The 14,407-nt window shown below is 44.6% G+C and overlaps 1 protein-coding gene across 1 annotated transcript; it reads left to right on the plus strand.

Moving 5' to 3' along the window:
- The first annotated feature begins 390 nt into the window (after nt 1-390).
- LOC123999848 (transcription factor TFIIIB component B'' homolog) lies at nt 391-10,101 on the plus strand. The gene is given in 12 exon segments (XM_046305859.1): nt 391-526; nt 1,568-1,768; nt 2,069-2,242; nt 2,511-2,703; nt 5,484-5,540; nt 6,198-6,301; nt 6,345-6,352; nt 6,408-6,471; nt 6,570-6,719; nt 6,833-6,966; nt 7,094-7,188; nt 9,809-10,101. Coding segments are annotated over 11 exon segments (1,326 nt in total). The 5' UTR covers nt 391-526; nt 1,568-1,589; the 3' UTR covers nt 9,977-10,101.
- The last annotated feature ends 4,306 nt before the right edge of the window (nt 10,102-14,407 follow it).

Here is a 14,407-nt window from a genome sequence, read left to right on the forward strand (position 1 = left end):
AAGAAAAATGTGTTATTTACAATGACAGCATAACCCGGAAGACGCAGGGCCAATTGTGCGCTGCCCTATGGGATTCCCAATCACGGCTGGTTGTGATACAGCCTGGACTCGAACCAGTGTGTCTGTAGTGACGCCTCTAGCACTGAGATACAGTGCTTTAGACCAATGCACCACTCGGGAGGTCTACACCTGTTGTGTACGGCACATGTGATAAATAACATTTGAGTTGATTTGATTAACATTTGATGCCTACCGCCGGTTAACCCAACGAAGAAGAATGGTCTGTTTGGTCTGTTTCGCAAGCGTTCCCAGAAGTCTCACGATGTTGCGCCTCTCGGTTTAGAAAGTCTGTGACATTTAGTCAATCTATGTTGTTACAAAACTACTATTCCCATAATCCCCATCACGAATTACTTTCGACGTCACCGAAAACATCATGGCGGGGTAGTGTGTTCATGAGCGCTAAACATGGAATAAAACGTCAAACATATGGAATATATCTCGAAAAAATGAATTTAATCACGAGGTTTGTATTTGATTTGACCATTATATGTATTTGGAGAAGAGGAAGTTAGTATTAGCTAGATTGCTACATTCGCTTTCCTAGGCGTAGAATTCATAGCATGTTAACGTAAACTCACGTAAACTCGTACATCGCCTTGGTCCGTACAATTGCCCTTATTTTAGCGCCCCCAAAAACGTAATACTTCCAGATCAACTGTAATGTCAATACCATTGTAAAGCACAATTTCTCCCCTTTCAAACAAAATAAATGACATGACCTAAACGCTGCCCGTTTCTGCATAATTCAAGCAGGCAATTGTAAAAAATTGCAGGTGGGGAAGCAAAACTAATGCGTGATAGTGAGAGATGTGTGGAGACATTGCTTTTTTTTCACTCGATCTGTCCAATTTATCAACTTATCGCCTCTAAAATATAAATAGAACACTATAAAGAGTTTATATAATGTGTCATTAGATATCTATTTGAAGGTTTGTGTCAAATTTGAATCAGGTTTTTAGGGCGGTGCTAAAGTGATTTTAGAAGTAATACAGGCTTTGAGAATGATGATCACATGCAATGATGACGCAAAAAAATGACGAGGTATCCCCCTTACCCCCGTTACTGTCCATTTCTTGTTTTTAAACGATGAGAGAAGTGCTACACCTGGTAGAGAGAGATTGTAAGACAGAAATAGTTGCTTTATGCGTGCTGTACGTTACGACATGACACGCCACGATGTAACGGAGTGTCCGTTTTTTCAACTTTGCTCCAATACTGTAGAGCCATTACCATGTCGATCAAGGCTTGAATAAAAAAAAACTGATTATACAGTCGCTAGAGTCCCATTAGTTTTCTTTGTAGCCTCGTTTGAATGTCGCGGTTACGCACATTTGTACTCGATGGGGCGAGTTTACGTTAATAATAATGCTCTTACTATTCTGTTATAACAAATGCTAGCTAGCTGGCAAGATAATGCAATTACTTTATCAGATGTCTGTATCTCACTATACGTTTTCTGGTGCATGTATTTACCAACCCAATCATGTCATCATTTGTGTCACAGTCTCTCTCTGCAGTAGGACAGAATGGTCCGCAGATCCAGTATCAGTATTCGGCCCAACGTCAGGCCGGCGGGCAGAGGCCCAGCAGCCCTAGCCTCCTCCCAAGACACTCCTCCATTATCCCAGGCCACCGAGGCTCCTTCCCAGGCAGGGGGCCAGGAGGTGGACACCACCCCTACTGCAGTGCCAGAAACCTCCACATAGTCCACCACACCCAGAGAGTGAGAAAGAGTCTGTCATTAAATCAAATGTATTATAGTCCCTTTTACAGCAACATTTGTCAATGATTAGTTGCTGCTGGCCAGCAGTCAGAACTGGTTCTGGATGTTATTAACCTCTCATAGGATGTATAATTGTTGTAGAATTGAGAACTGTTCAAGGTAACATGGGTTATACACATGAGTAACTTGCCTCTTTCCCAACAACCATCCACTGACTGCGTGGCTGCTCACGTATTCCTTGATTGTCAGCATTGTTTCTGATCCTTTTGTCTTTTGGTATAGTGATGATAAAGACCCAAATGGTGAGGCTTCCAGTGGCACCCCCTCAGACAGTATTCAAAGGAGGAAGAGGTTCTCTTTCATGCCAAACTTTGCCAAACGCCGGGCGGCCCCCCAGCGAGACAGATGCTGGACCCCCACAGGGCATGAGATGCCCAAGGCGGAGGCCCTCTGGAGGTAGTAGGCAGGCCAAAGTACACCCCAAACCCAGCCCCCTGTTCCCATCTTCCCCAGCCCCTGAGACAACAACCCCCCCACCGGGGAAGCAGGCAGTGGATTACTCATCCCCGTCACACCAGACCCTGCAGGCAGCAGACAAGGAGGAAACATCCTCACAGCTCACCAAACAAGACAAAGGCAGCATCCAATTAGATTTGTTGAAAAAAACACCAGCCACTAAAGCTCCATCCACTCCATCAGAGAATGTCCCATCATCCTCCCTTTAACACGAAGAGGGCATCTCAGTATCTGAGAGAGCTAAGACTCTGGTAGCCAGGTCTGTGTCTGTTGGGCTCACCGGGTTGGCACCAAGAAAGTCCAGGCTTAGCAGGTTCCTGAATGACCCAACGGACCTGCAGAGGCTGGCCAAGGCCCGGAAGCTCAGAGAACTGCTGAGACAGGAGATGAAAAAGGAAAAGGTGAGATTGGTTTCAGTCTCACTGATTTTCTTTAGTTCAGAGATTAAGGATTGATAAAGTAATCTTGTTAAGCGAACACATGATGCATGTTTGATAGCACAGACTCTGCAGAGAGTGTAAGATTATTATTGCAAATTGATAGGTTAAGTGAAGCACTTAGTGTACCTACAACACATACAGTTGAAGTCGGAAGTTTACATACACTTAGGTTGGAGTCATTAAAACTTGTTTTTCAACCACGCCACAGATTTCTTGTTAACAAACTATAGTTTTGGCAAGTCGGTTAGGACATCTACTTTGTGCATGATAGTAACTTTTACAACAATTGTTTACAGACAGATTATTTCACTTATAATTCACTGCATCACAATTCCAGTGGGTCAGAAGTTTACATACACTAAGTTGACTGTGCCTTTAAACAGCTTGGGAAATTCCAGAAAATCATGTCATGGCTTTAGAAGCTTCTGATAGGCTAATTGATGCCTAAAGGTACCACGTTCATCTCTACAAACAATAGTATGCAAGTATAAACACCATGGGACCACGCAGCCATCATACCGCTCAGGAGGGAGATGCGTTCTGTCTCCTAGAGATGAATGCACTTTGGTGCGAAAAATCCAAATCAATCTCAGAACAACAGCAAAGGACCTTGCGAAGATGCTGGCGGAAACAGGTACAAAAGTATCTATATCCACAGTAAAACAAGTCCTATATCGACATAACCTGAAAGGCCGCTCAGCAAGGAAGAAGCCACTGCTCCAAAACCGGCATAAAAAAATCCAAGCTATGGTTTGCAACTGCACATGGGGACAAAGATCATACTTTTTGGAGAAATGTCCTCTGGTCTGATGAAACAAAAATAGAACTGTTTGGCCATAATGACCATTGTTATGTTTGGAGGAAAAAGGGGGAGGCTTGCAAGCCGAAGAACATCATCCCAACCTTGAAGCACAGGGGTGGCAGCATCATGTTGTGGGCGTGCTTTGCTGCAGGAGGAACAGGTGCACTTCACAAAATAGATGGCATCACGAGGCAGGAAAATTATGTGGATATATTGAAGCGACATCAAGACATCAGTCAGGAAGTTAAAGCTTGGTCGCAAATGTGTCTTCCAAATGGACAATGACCCCAAGCATACTTCCAATGTTGTGGAAAAATGGCTTAAGGACAACAAAGTCAAGGTATTGAAGTGGCCATCACAAAGCCCTGACCTTAATCCTGTAGAAAATGTGTGGGCAGAACTGAAAAGGCGTGTGCGATCAAGGAGGCCTACTAACCTGACTCAGTTACATCAGCTCTGTCAGGAGGAATGGGCCAAAATTCACCCAACTTCTTGTGGGAAGCTTGTGGAAGGCTACCTGAAACGTTTGACCCAAGTTAAACAATTTAAAGGCAATACACTCAATTAGTATTTGGTAGCATGTAAACTTCTGACCATCTGGGAATGTGATGAAATAAATAAAAGCTGAAATAAATCACTCTCTCTACTATTATTCTGAAATTTCACATTCTTAAAATTAAAGTGGTGATCCTAACTGACCTAAAACAGACTTTTTACTAGGATTAAATGTCAGTGATTATGAAAAACTGAGTTTAAATGTAGTTGGCTAAGGTGTATGGAAACTTCCGACTTCAACTGTACTATGTCTATATTAGGGGTAGGCAATTTCCATGGAGGTGGGGGCCACAAAAAAACAGAACTCATCATGAGGGGCTGCAGTGGCTCATGGGTCTGCTAGACTAATTTACCAATCTAAAACAAATGTTGCTGACATGGGCTAATTGAGTGTCTGCTGATGCATGAATGGGAATACAGCCATGCATCAGTTGGTCACAGATACCTTAAAAGGGTAAGGGTGTGGATAGGGTTGCACATTTTAATAATATTCAGAGATGGAAACTTTCTGTGGGAATTAATGGAAATATATGCAAATTAATATTACTACCATTTAAATGTAGATGTTTCTTGCATTGGCTAAATTTACCATATCATATGGAGACAGAAACATAAACCTTTTACCTTATCATAAGTGGACATAATTGCGAATGATTAAACCCTCCAATAGAAAAAACAAAACAATTTAGTCACAAATTGATCTTTAATTAAATGAGTTGACTCTTCACATGGGATGATTTCTCTGAACAACAAAAGAAAGGGAATATTGAATGATCCCCAATGATCCATCGCATCTCCCAAAAACATTTTCAACATACATCTGTAAAATGATAGTCTAGAAACTAAAGCTTTGGTTGTCTTCCTCTCAGGCTTCCATGTCTTCTCCCTGGACCTCCTCAATGTCCACCTCTTGACTCCAACCTTGTTGAGGATGGCTCGTTGTCAGGCTCAAGAATCCTCATATTTGCCCGGATGGCAAACAATTTTTCAACTCTTGTATTCGTCAGCCTGTTGGTGCTTTGGTGTGTGTTCCCAAACAAGGACCAGTTGCGCTCTGAGGCGGCGGGATTTAGAGACAACAGGGGAAAGAGCCTGTGAGCATCAGAGGTGAACCAGTTGCATACACAGGTCGAGCAAGACATTCATCAGCATTTCTCTGACTATGTTCCTATATTGAGTCAAGAAAATGTCTGATTCCAGGAGGACCATGAGCTGTTGCTATCGATAAGGTGTCTTTTTGCCAGTCCTGTCTGGTCCAGCAACGGTGGGTTTGTGCCCATAGGCGATGTTGTTGCCGGTGAGGACATGCCTTACAATAGGCCTACAAGCCCTCATTCCAGCCTCTTCTCAGCCTATTGAGGACAGTCTGAGCACTGATGGAGGGATTGTGTGTTCCTGGTGTAACTCGGGCAGTTGTTGCCATCCTGTTACTGTCCCGCAGGTGTGTTGTTCTGATGGACCGATCCTCTGCAGGTGTGGTTAAACTTGGTCTGCCACTGCGAGGACGATCAGATGTCCGTCCTGTCTCCCTGTAGTGCTGTTTTAGGCTTCTCACAGTATGGCCATTGCAATTTATTGCCCTGGCCACATCTGCAGTCCTCATGCCTCCTTGCAGCATGCCTAAGGCATGTTCACGCAGATGAGCAGGGACCCTGGGCATCTTTCTTTTGGTGTTTTTCAGAGTCTGTAGAAAGGCCTCTTTAGTGTCCCAAGTTGTGACCTTAATTGCCTACCGTCTGTAAGCTGTTAGTGTCTTAAAAACCATTCCACATGTGTTTGTTCATTAATTGTTTTGGTTTCTTGAACAAGCATGGGGAAACAGTGTTTAAACACTTTACAATGAATATCTGTGAAGTCATTTGGATTTTTACAAATGATCTTTGACAGACAGGGTCTTGAAAAAGGGACGTTTCTTTTTTTGCTGAGTTTAGTAGCCTAGAGATTCTCAGTTAAATTAGTGGTTGCTGTCACTATTTCCAGATGCTAGATGGCAGCAAAGTAATCTGTCAAGATAATAATAATCATATAATGTTTCCATTTTAAAGATATCTCTTTATTGCTCCACTGTATATAACCGTGTAATGTTTTCAATGTGCAGAAACTGAGGAAAGCCAAGGTGTGTTTGAGTGAATATAAGCTGGATCCCTCTAAAATGACCATGAGCGATCTTCTATACTACCTGCCTGATACCTACCCCGTGACGTAAGGTTATATATAGGCTACCTTCCGTGTGGGTCCTATACAGTATAATCTGTGTTAAGAGAGTTTTTCTGAGCCCTAAAACCCCTGTGTTGTGTGTTCCTACCAGGTCCTATCTGGAAGAGGAACAGAGGGAGAACCAGACTGTTCTGCTGCTCACCCACCCAAGAGAAGTAGGCAGATTACAATGGAAGTGGAATAGATCACACAATATAAAGAGGTGTGCTATGCTGTTTAACCCAACTTAAACAACCATCTCTGTCCCCCACAGGTCCCCTGCGAGGCCCCCAATGCCAGAGGCCCCGGCTGAGACAGCAAGCCAGAGGGATGAAGATGAGGATGATGATGACGCTGACGATGGGGCGATTTTGCCGCGAGTGAGGGTGGCAGAGGACGGGTCTCTGATCATCGATGAGTAGAGGTCAGTGTTTAAAGAAGCTTTCTATGGTTCCTTTTGACTTCAATAGCCACTTGCCCGTTATCATGACTCAGTGTGAGCCATGTTACCTGACTTGGTGTGGGTGTGTCCTCCAGTTTGACGATAGAGGTCCTGAGGCAGAAAGGGCCAAATACAGCTGATGATGGAGACCCGATCTTTGAGCATGGCTCCACAACCACCTACTCTAGCTTTAGGAAAGGGACACACGTCAAACCCTGGTGCAACAAAGGTACAGTATGACAACCACTTGGTATCTGATGTGTACTCCCACATCATGCACAACCAGGCAATCTGTATTTGTTTCTGCACATTGAAACCAAAAGTCTTACTTAAACCAAAGGTGTGTGTTTCATCAGAGACAGACTTGTTCTTCCTGGCTATCAATATGGTAGGAACAGACTTCTCTATGATTGGACAGCTGTTTCCTCACCGCGGTCGCATTGAGATCAAGGTATATATTACCTGTATACACTATGATAGTCTCAATATTTCCTGTATACAATAGAATATTCTAAATTATTAGCCTCATAACAAATCACTGATATTAAGATATTTGCTTTACTCATCAAATACTGTAGGTTGGGCTGTATCACTTTAAAACTGTACTAGGCATTTTTTTCTTTTTTTTTCTTCTTTTTTTTCACCTTTATTTAACCAGGTAGGCTAGTTGAGAACACCTTTATTTAACCAGGTAGGCTAGTTGAGAACACCTTTATTTAACCAGGTAGGCTAGTTGAGAACACCTTTATTTAACCAGGTAGGCTAGTTGAGAACACCTTTATTTAACCAGGTAGGCTAGTTGAGAACACCTTTATTTAACCAGGTAGGCTAGTTGAGAACAAGTTCTCATTTGCAACTGCGACCTGGCCAAGATAAAGCATAGCAGTGTGAACAGACAACACAGAGTTACACATGGAATAAACAATTAACAAGTCAATAACACAGTAGAAAAAATGGGCAGTCTATATACAATGTGTGCAAAAGGCATGAGGAGGTAGGCGAATAATTACAATATTGCAGATTAACACTGGAGTGATAAATGATCAGATGATCATGTACAGGTAGAGATATTGGTGTGCAAAAGAGCAGAAAAATAAATAAATAAAAACAGTGTAAAAACAGTATGGGAATGAGGTAGGTGAAAATGGGTGGGCTATTTTCCTATAGACTATGTACAGCTGCAGCGATAGGTTAGCTGCTCGGATAGCTGATGTTTGAAGTTGGTGAGGGAGATAAAAGTCTCCAACTTCAGCGATTTTTGCAATTCGTTCCAGTCACAGGCAGCAGAGTACTGGAACGAAAGGCGGCCAAATGATGTGTTGGCTTTAGGGATGATCAGTGAGATACACCTGCTGGAGCGCGTGCTACGGATGGGTGTTGTCATCGTGACCAGTGAACTGAGATAAGGCGGAGCTTTACCTAGCATGGACTTGTAGATGACCTGGAGCCAGTGGGTCTGGCGACGAATATGTAGTGAGGGCCAGCCGACTAGAGCATACAAGTCGCAGTGGTGGGTGGTATAAGGTGCTTTAGTGACAAAACGGATGGCACTGTGATAGACTGCATCCAGTTTGCTGAGTAGAGTGTTGGAAGCCATTTTGTAGATGACATCGCCGAAGTCGAGGATCGGTAGGATAGTCAGTTTTACTAGGGTAAGCTTGGCAGCGTGAGTGAAGGAGGCTTTGTTGCGGAATAGAAAGCCGACTCTTGATTTGATTTTCGATTGGAGATGTTTGATGTGGGACTGGAAGGAGGGTTTGCAGTCTAGCCAGACACCTAGGTACTTATAGATGTCCACATATTCAAGGTCGGAACCATCCAGGGTGGTGATGCTAGTCGGGCATGCGGGTGCAGGCAGCGATCGGTTGAAAAGCATGCATTTGGTTTTACTCGCGTTTAAGAGCAGTTGGAGGCCACGGAAGGAGTGCTGTATGGCATTGAAGCTTGTTTGAGGTTAGATAGCACAGTGTCCAATGACGGGCCGAAAGTATATAGAATGGTGTCGTCTGCGTAGAGGTGGATCAGGGAATCGCCCGCAGCAAGAGCAACATCATTGATATATACAGAGAAAAGAGTCGGCCCGAGAATTGAACCCTGTGGCACCCCCATAGAGACTGCCAGAGGACCGGACAGCATGCCCTCCGATTTGACACACTGAACTCTGTCTGCAAAGTAATTGGTGAACCAGGCAAGGCAGTCATCCGAAAAACCGAGGCTGTTGAGTCTGCCGATAAGAATAGGGTGATTGACAGAGTCGAAAGCCTTGGCGAGGTCGATGAAGACGGCTGCACAGTACTGTCTTTTATCGATGGCGGTTATGATATCATTTAGTACCTTGAGTGTGGCTGAGGTGCACCCGTGACCGGCTCGGAAACCAGATTGCACAGCGGAGAAGGTACGGTGGGATTCGAGATGGTCAGTGACCTGTTTGTTGACTTGGCTTTCGAAGACCTTAGATAGGCAGGGCAGGATGGATATAGGTCTGTAACAGTTTGGGTCCAGGGTGTCTCCCCCTTTGAAGAGGGGGATGACTGCGGCAGCTTTCCAATCCTTGGGGATCTCAGACGATATGAAAGAGAGGTTGAACAGGCTGGTAATAGGGGTTGCGACAATGGCGGCAGATAGTTTCAGAAATAGCGGGTCCAGATTGTCAAGCCCAGCTGATTTGTACGGGTCCAGGTTTTGCAGCTCTTTCAGAACATCTGCTATCTGGATTTGGGTAAAGGAGAACCTGGAGAGGCTTGGGTGAGGAGCTACGGGGGGGGGGCGGAGCTGTTGGCCGAGGTTGGAGTAGCCAGGCGGAAGGCATGGCCAGCCGTTGAGAAGTGCTTATTGAAGTTTTCGATAATCATGGATTTATCGGTGGAGACAGTGTTACCTAGCCTCAGTGCAGTGGGCAGCTGGGAGGAGGTGCTCTTGTTCTCCATGGACTTCACAGTGTCCCAGAACTTTTTGGAGTTGGAGCTACAGGATGCAAACTTCTGCCTGAAGAAGCTGGCCTTAGCTTTCCTGACTGCATGGTTGTGTTACTGCAGGTTTATAATTTGGTCTCCTGGTTTTTTATCTTTCAGAACAAGTTCAAGAAAGAGAAGAGAGCAAACAGCTGGAGGATAGACAAGGCCTTCAGTCATTTTGGGAAACTATTTTATCAGAAGCATATTACTATACTTAGTCATTATAGATGGGATTGGGGAATCAAACGCATTATGGTATTTTCTCTGTTCAGAGGAGAGGCGTAGGCTGGATCTGGAGTTCTTCACTAGCCTCTTGGAGAAGATCTTGGGCATCGAGGCGAAGAGTAACAAAAACAACAAGTCCCCCACGGAGAAGAAAATTATAAAGGAAAATAAGAGAAAACCAAAAGGTAACTAAATACATTTCCTTGTCTACTTCGTATTGGTCGTGATGGGAGTTCCACCACAAGTCAATGCCTGAGTTTATTTGCTATGTGTTGCATCTCATATGGCATCTCTCACCCATATTATCTGGTGAAAGTGATGTGATTTCTTGGTCATAGTTCATATTAAGAGGGTAGTAATGTCTTCAGCCTCACTCACTAGCCATCCTTACGTTCTGAATGGGTCTCAATATCTCTCCATCAGAAAAGAAAGCAGTGAATCAGCTGAGTGACGTGGAGGAGGAGAGGTCCAATCTGGAGATGGACAGCGACGAGGTGGAGGGAGAGAAGGAGAACGTCCCTAACGTAGGGACCACACCTGCCGCTAACGCCACCGCCCCCAAGAGAAAACGCAACAGGAAGGATGGAGGAGAGTCCTCCCCTAAAAAAGCAACGCATGGAAAGAAAAAGAAGAGCAGCAGCCTGATAAGAAGTGATCAAGGTGCAGTAGAACCACCATGATTTCAGAAGTGCTTTTCACAGTAGCCATATAACTAAATTAAAATACACAATATCTAGTAACTTAGGATCTTGACTTATTTACTGACATTGTTGTGTCCTCTGCTTCCTCAAAGAGGCTGGAGTACCAGAAGGTGAAGTACCTGAGGACCAGTCACCTGCTGAAAGGTAACATGTACAGTTTGGAAACAATTTCACTATAGGATAGAAAACACGTGTTACTTGCTGAGATATCTCTATAATGTATTTTTGTATTAGTTCAAAGCAAGCAGAAGGGCCAGTGGAAGGAGACAAGGGTCATGTGGAGATCAAACCAGTCCAGCTGTCCCGTGGTCGACCCCAGAGACCTCCCAAACCTGGGGAGGAAGTGGGGCCAGAGAGGCCTGCATCCCAAGACCAAGCCTAAAGATAAGGATAAAGATGGGCCCATACCTGTGGTGGAGGAGAACACTGAAGAAGGAGAAGGAACAGGTTGGTCTTTGTGTTGGGAGGGAAACCTAATTTAAAAAAAAATAGAGCTTATATTCTTGTCAACATCATCGTGGATAGAAATGTTCCTGTGGTCATATCATATTTCAGGGCGGCAGATAGCTTAGCGGTTAGAGCGTTGGGCTAGTAACCCTTGAGCAAGACACTTAACTCTAATATGCTCCAGGAGCTCCATACTACTATGGCTGACCCTGTAAAACAACTGATTTCCCTGCATCTATCGGGTGTATGTGACAATAAAACATATAAACTGAGTGTACAAAACATTAAGAAGACCTTCCTAATATTGAGTTGCACCCCTTTAGCCCTCAGAACAGCCTCAATTCATAAGGGGATTGGACTACAAGGTGTCGACAGCTTTCCACAGGGATGCTGGCCCATGTTGACTCCAATGCTTCCCACAGTTGTTTCAATTTGGCTGGATGTCCATTGGGTGGTGGACCATTGTTGATACACACGGGAAACTGTTGAGTGTGAAAAACCCGGCAGTGTTGCAGTTCTTGACCCATAACCGGTGCGCCTGGCACCTTCTACCATACCCCATTCAAAGGCACTTCAGTCTTTTGTCTTGCTCATTCACCCTCTAAATCGCACACATACACAATCCATGTCTCAATTGTTTCAAGGCTTAAAATCCTTCTTTAATAATATCCTCTTAAAGATATGACCCTTTTTTTAAATTTTCGCCTAAAATGACATACCCAAATCTAACTGCCTGTAGCTCACGTCCTGAAGCAGAGATATGCATATTCTTGATACTATTTGAAAGGAAACACTTTGAAGTTTATGGAAATGTGAAATGAATGTAGGAGAATATAACACATTAGATCTGTTAAAAGATAATGCAAACAAAAAACGTGCACTTTCAATTTTTTTCCTATAATTTGGAAATGCAAGAGAAAGGCCATAATGTCATATAGGAGTTTAGGAGCTATTTAGATTTTGGCCACCAGATGACAGCAGTGTGTGTACAAAGTTGTGCAATACTGCACAATATTTTCTATCAAGTCTGGCCAAATGTGCCGAATTGGTCAATTTATACATCTTCAAGTACATAACTATAGAGAACATACAAAAATGAAGTTTACACACTCCCAGGAATGTCATACATGATGGATCATTAGCTTCCCTACAGAAAAAAACACATCTAGATGGCCGGGCGGGGTGGTTGTGGAGCCAGAGACAGCAGTTGGGTCAAACTGCAGAACCCAGTCCCTACATTTGAATATAACAAATGATTTTATCAAACAAAACTATCAGACACTCAGAATGATAAATCAGAGCAAGATTACTGAATATAAGTACATGACTTACCTTCAGAGGTGAATGTATCAAACCAGTTGCCGTGATAGTTTTTTGTTGTTGTGCACTCTCCTCAAACAACACCATGGCATTTCACTATAATAGCTACTGTAAATTGGACAATGCAGTTAGATTAACAAGAATTTAAGTTTGCTGTTACTTACAACATCATTCTAGTCACATTAGCGCACGTTAGCAACAACCGCCCCGGTATAGGGACACCGATCCAACAACCGTCCCAGTATAGGGACACCGATCTAACAACCGTCCCGGTATAGGAACACCGATCTAACAACCGTCCCGGTATAGGGACACCGATCCAACAACCGTCCCGGTATAGGGACACCGATCCAACAACCGTCCCGGTGTAGGGACACCGATCTAACAACCGTCCCGGTATAGGAACACCGATCTAACAACCGTCCCGGTATAGGGACACCGATCTAACAACCGTCCCGGTATAGGGACACCGATCTAACAACCGTCCCGGTATAGGAACACCGATCTAACAACCGTCCCGGTATAGGAACACCGATCTAACAACCTTCCCGGTATAGGAACACCGATCTAACAACCGTCCCGGTATAGGGACACCGATCTAACAACCGTCCCGGTATAGGAACACCGATCCAACAACCGTCCCGGTATAGGGACACCGATCCAACAACCGTCCCGGTGTAGGGACACCGATCCTACGGGATCTTTAAGAGGTTTTAACATGTCTTCTCCCCTTCATCTACACTGATTGAAGTGGATTTAACAGTGACATCAATAAGGGATCATAGGCTTCACCTGGATTCACCTGGTCAGTCTATATCGTGGAGGCAGCTCTGCAGAGTCGTCACTAACTGCCACAGTCATAAAATCTGATTTTAAACCTAACCTTAACCACACTGCTAACACTAATGCCTAACCCTAACCTTAAATTAAGACCAACAAATCAAATCAAATGTATTTATATAGCCCTTCGTACATCAGCTGATATCTCAAAGTGCTGTACAGAAACCCAGCCTAAAACCCCAAACAGCAAGCAATGCAGGTGTAGAAGCACGGTGGCTAGAAAAAACTCCCTAGAAAGGCCAAAACCTAGGCAGAAACCTAGAGAGGAACCAGGCTATGTGAGGTGGCCAGTCCTCTTCTGGTTGTGCCGGGTGGAGATTATAACAGAACATGGCCAAGATGTTCAAATGTTCATAAATGACCAGCATGGTCGAATAATAACAAGGCAGAACAGTTGAAACTGGAGCAGCAGCACAGTCAGGTGGACCGGGGACAGCAAGGAGTCATCATGTCAGGTAGTCCTGGGGCACGGTCCTGGGGCTCAGGTCCTCCGAAAGAGAGAAAGAGAGAATTAGAGAGAGCATATGTGGGGTGGCCCATCCTCTTCTGGCTGTGCCGGGTGGAGATTATAACAGAACATGGCCAAGATGTTCAAATGTTCATAAATGACCAGCATGGTCAAATAATAGTAAGGCAGAACAGTTGAAACTGGAGCAGCAGCATGGCCAGGTGGACTGGGGACAGCAAGGAGTCATCATGTCAGATAGTCCTGGGGCATGGTCCTAGGGCTCAGGTCAGTTAAAACTGGAGCAGCAGCATGGCCAGGTGGACTGGGGACAGCAAGGAGTCATCATGTCAGGTAGTCCTGGGGCATGGTCCTAGGGCTCAGGTCATCCGAGAGAGAGAGAAAGAAAGAAGGAGAGAATTAGAGAACGCACACTTAGATTCACACAGGACACCGAATAGGACAGGAGAAGTACTCCAGATATAACAAACTGACCCTAGCCCCCCGACACAAACTACTGCAGCATAAATACTGGAGGCTGAGACAGGAGGGGACAGGAGACACTGTGGCCCCATCCGAGGACACCCCCGGACAGGGCCAAACAGGAAGGATATAACCCCACCCACTTTGCCAAAGCACAGCCCCCACACCACTAGAGGGATATCTTCAACCACCAACTTACCATCCTGAGACAAGGCTGAGTATAGCCCACAAAGATCTCCGCCACGGCACAGCCCA

The sequence above is a fragment of the Oncorhynchus gorbuscha genome, linkage group LG16 (assembly GCF_021184085.1).
Source record: "Oncorhynchus gorbuscha isolate QuinsamMale2020 ecotype Even-year linkage group LG16, OgorEven_v1.0, whole genome shotgun sequence".
NCBI classification, from domain to species: Eukaryota; Metazoa; Chordata; class Actinopteri; order Salmoniformes; family Salmonidae; genus Oncorhynchus; species Oncorhynchus gorbuscha.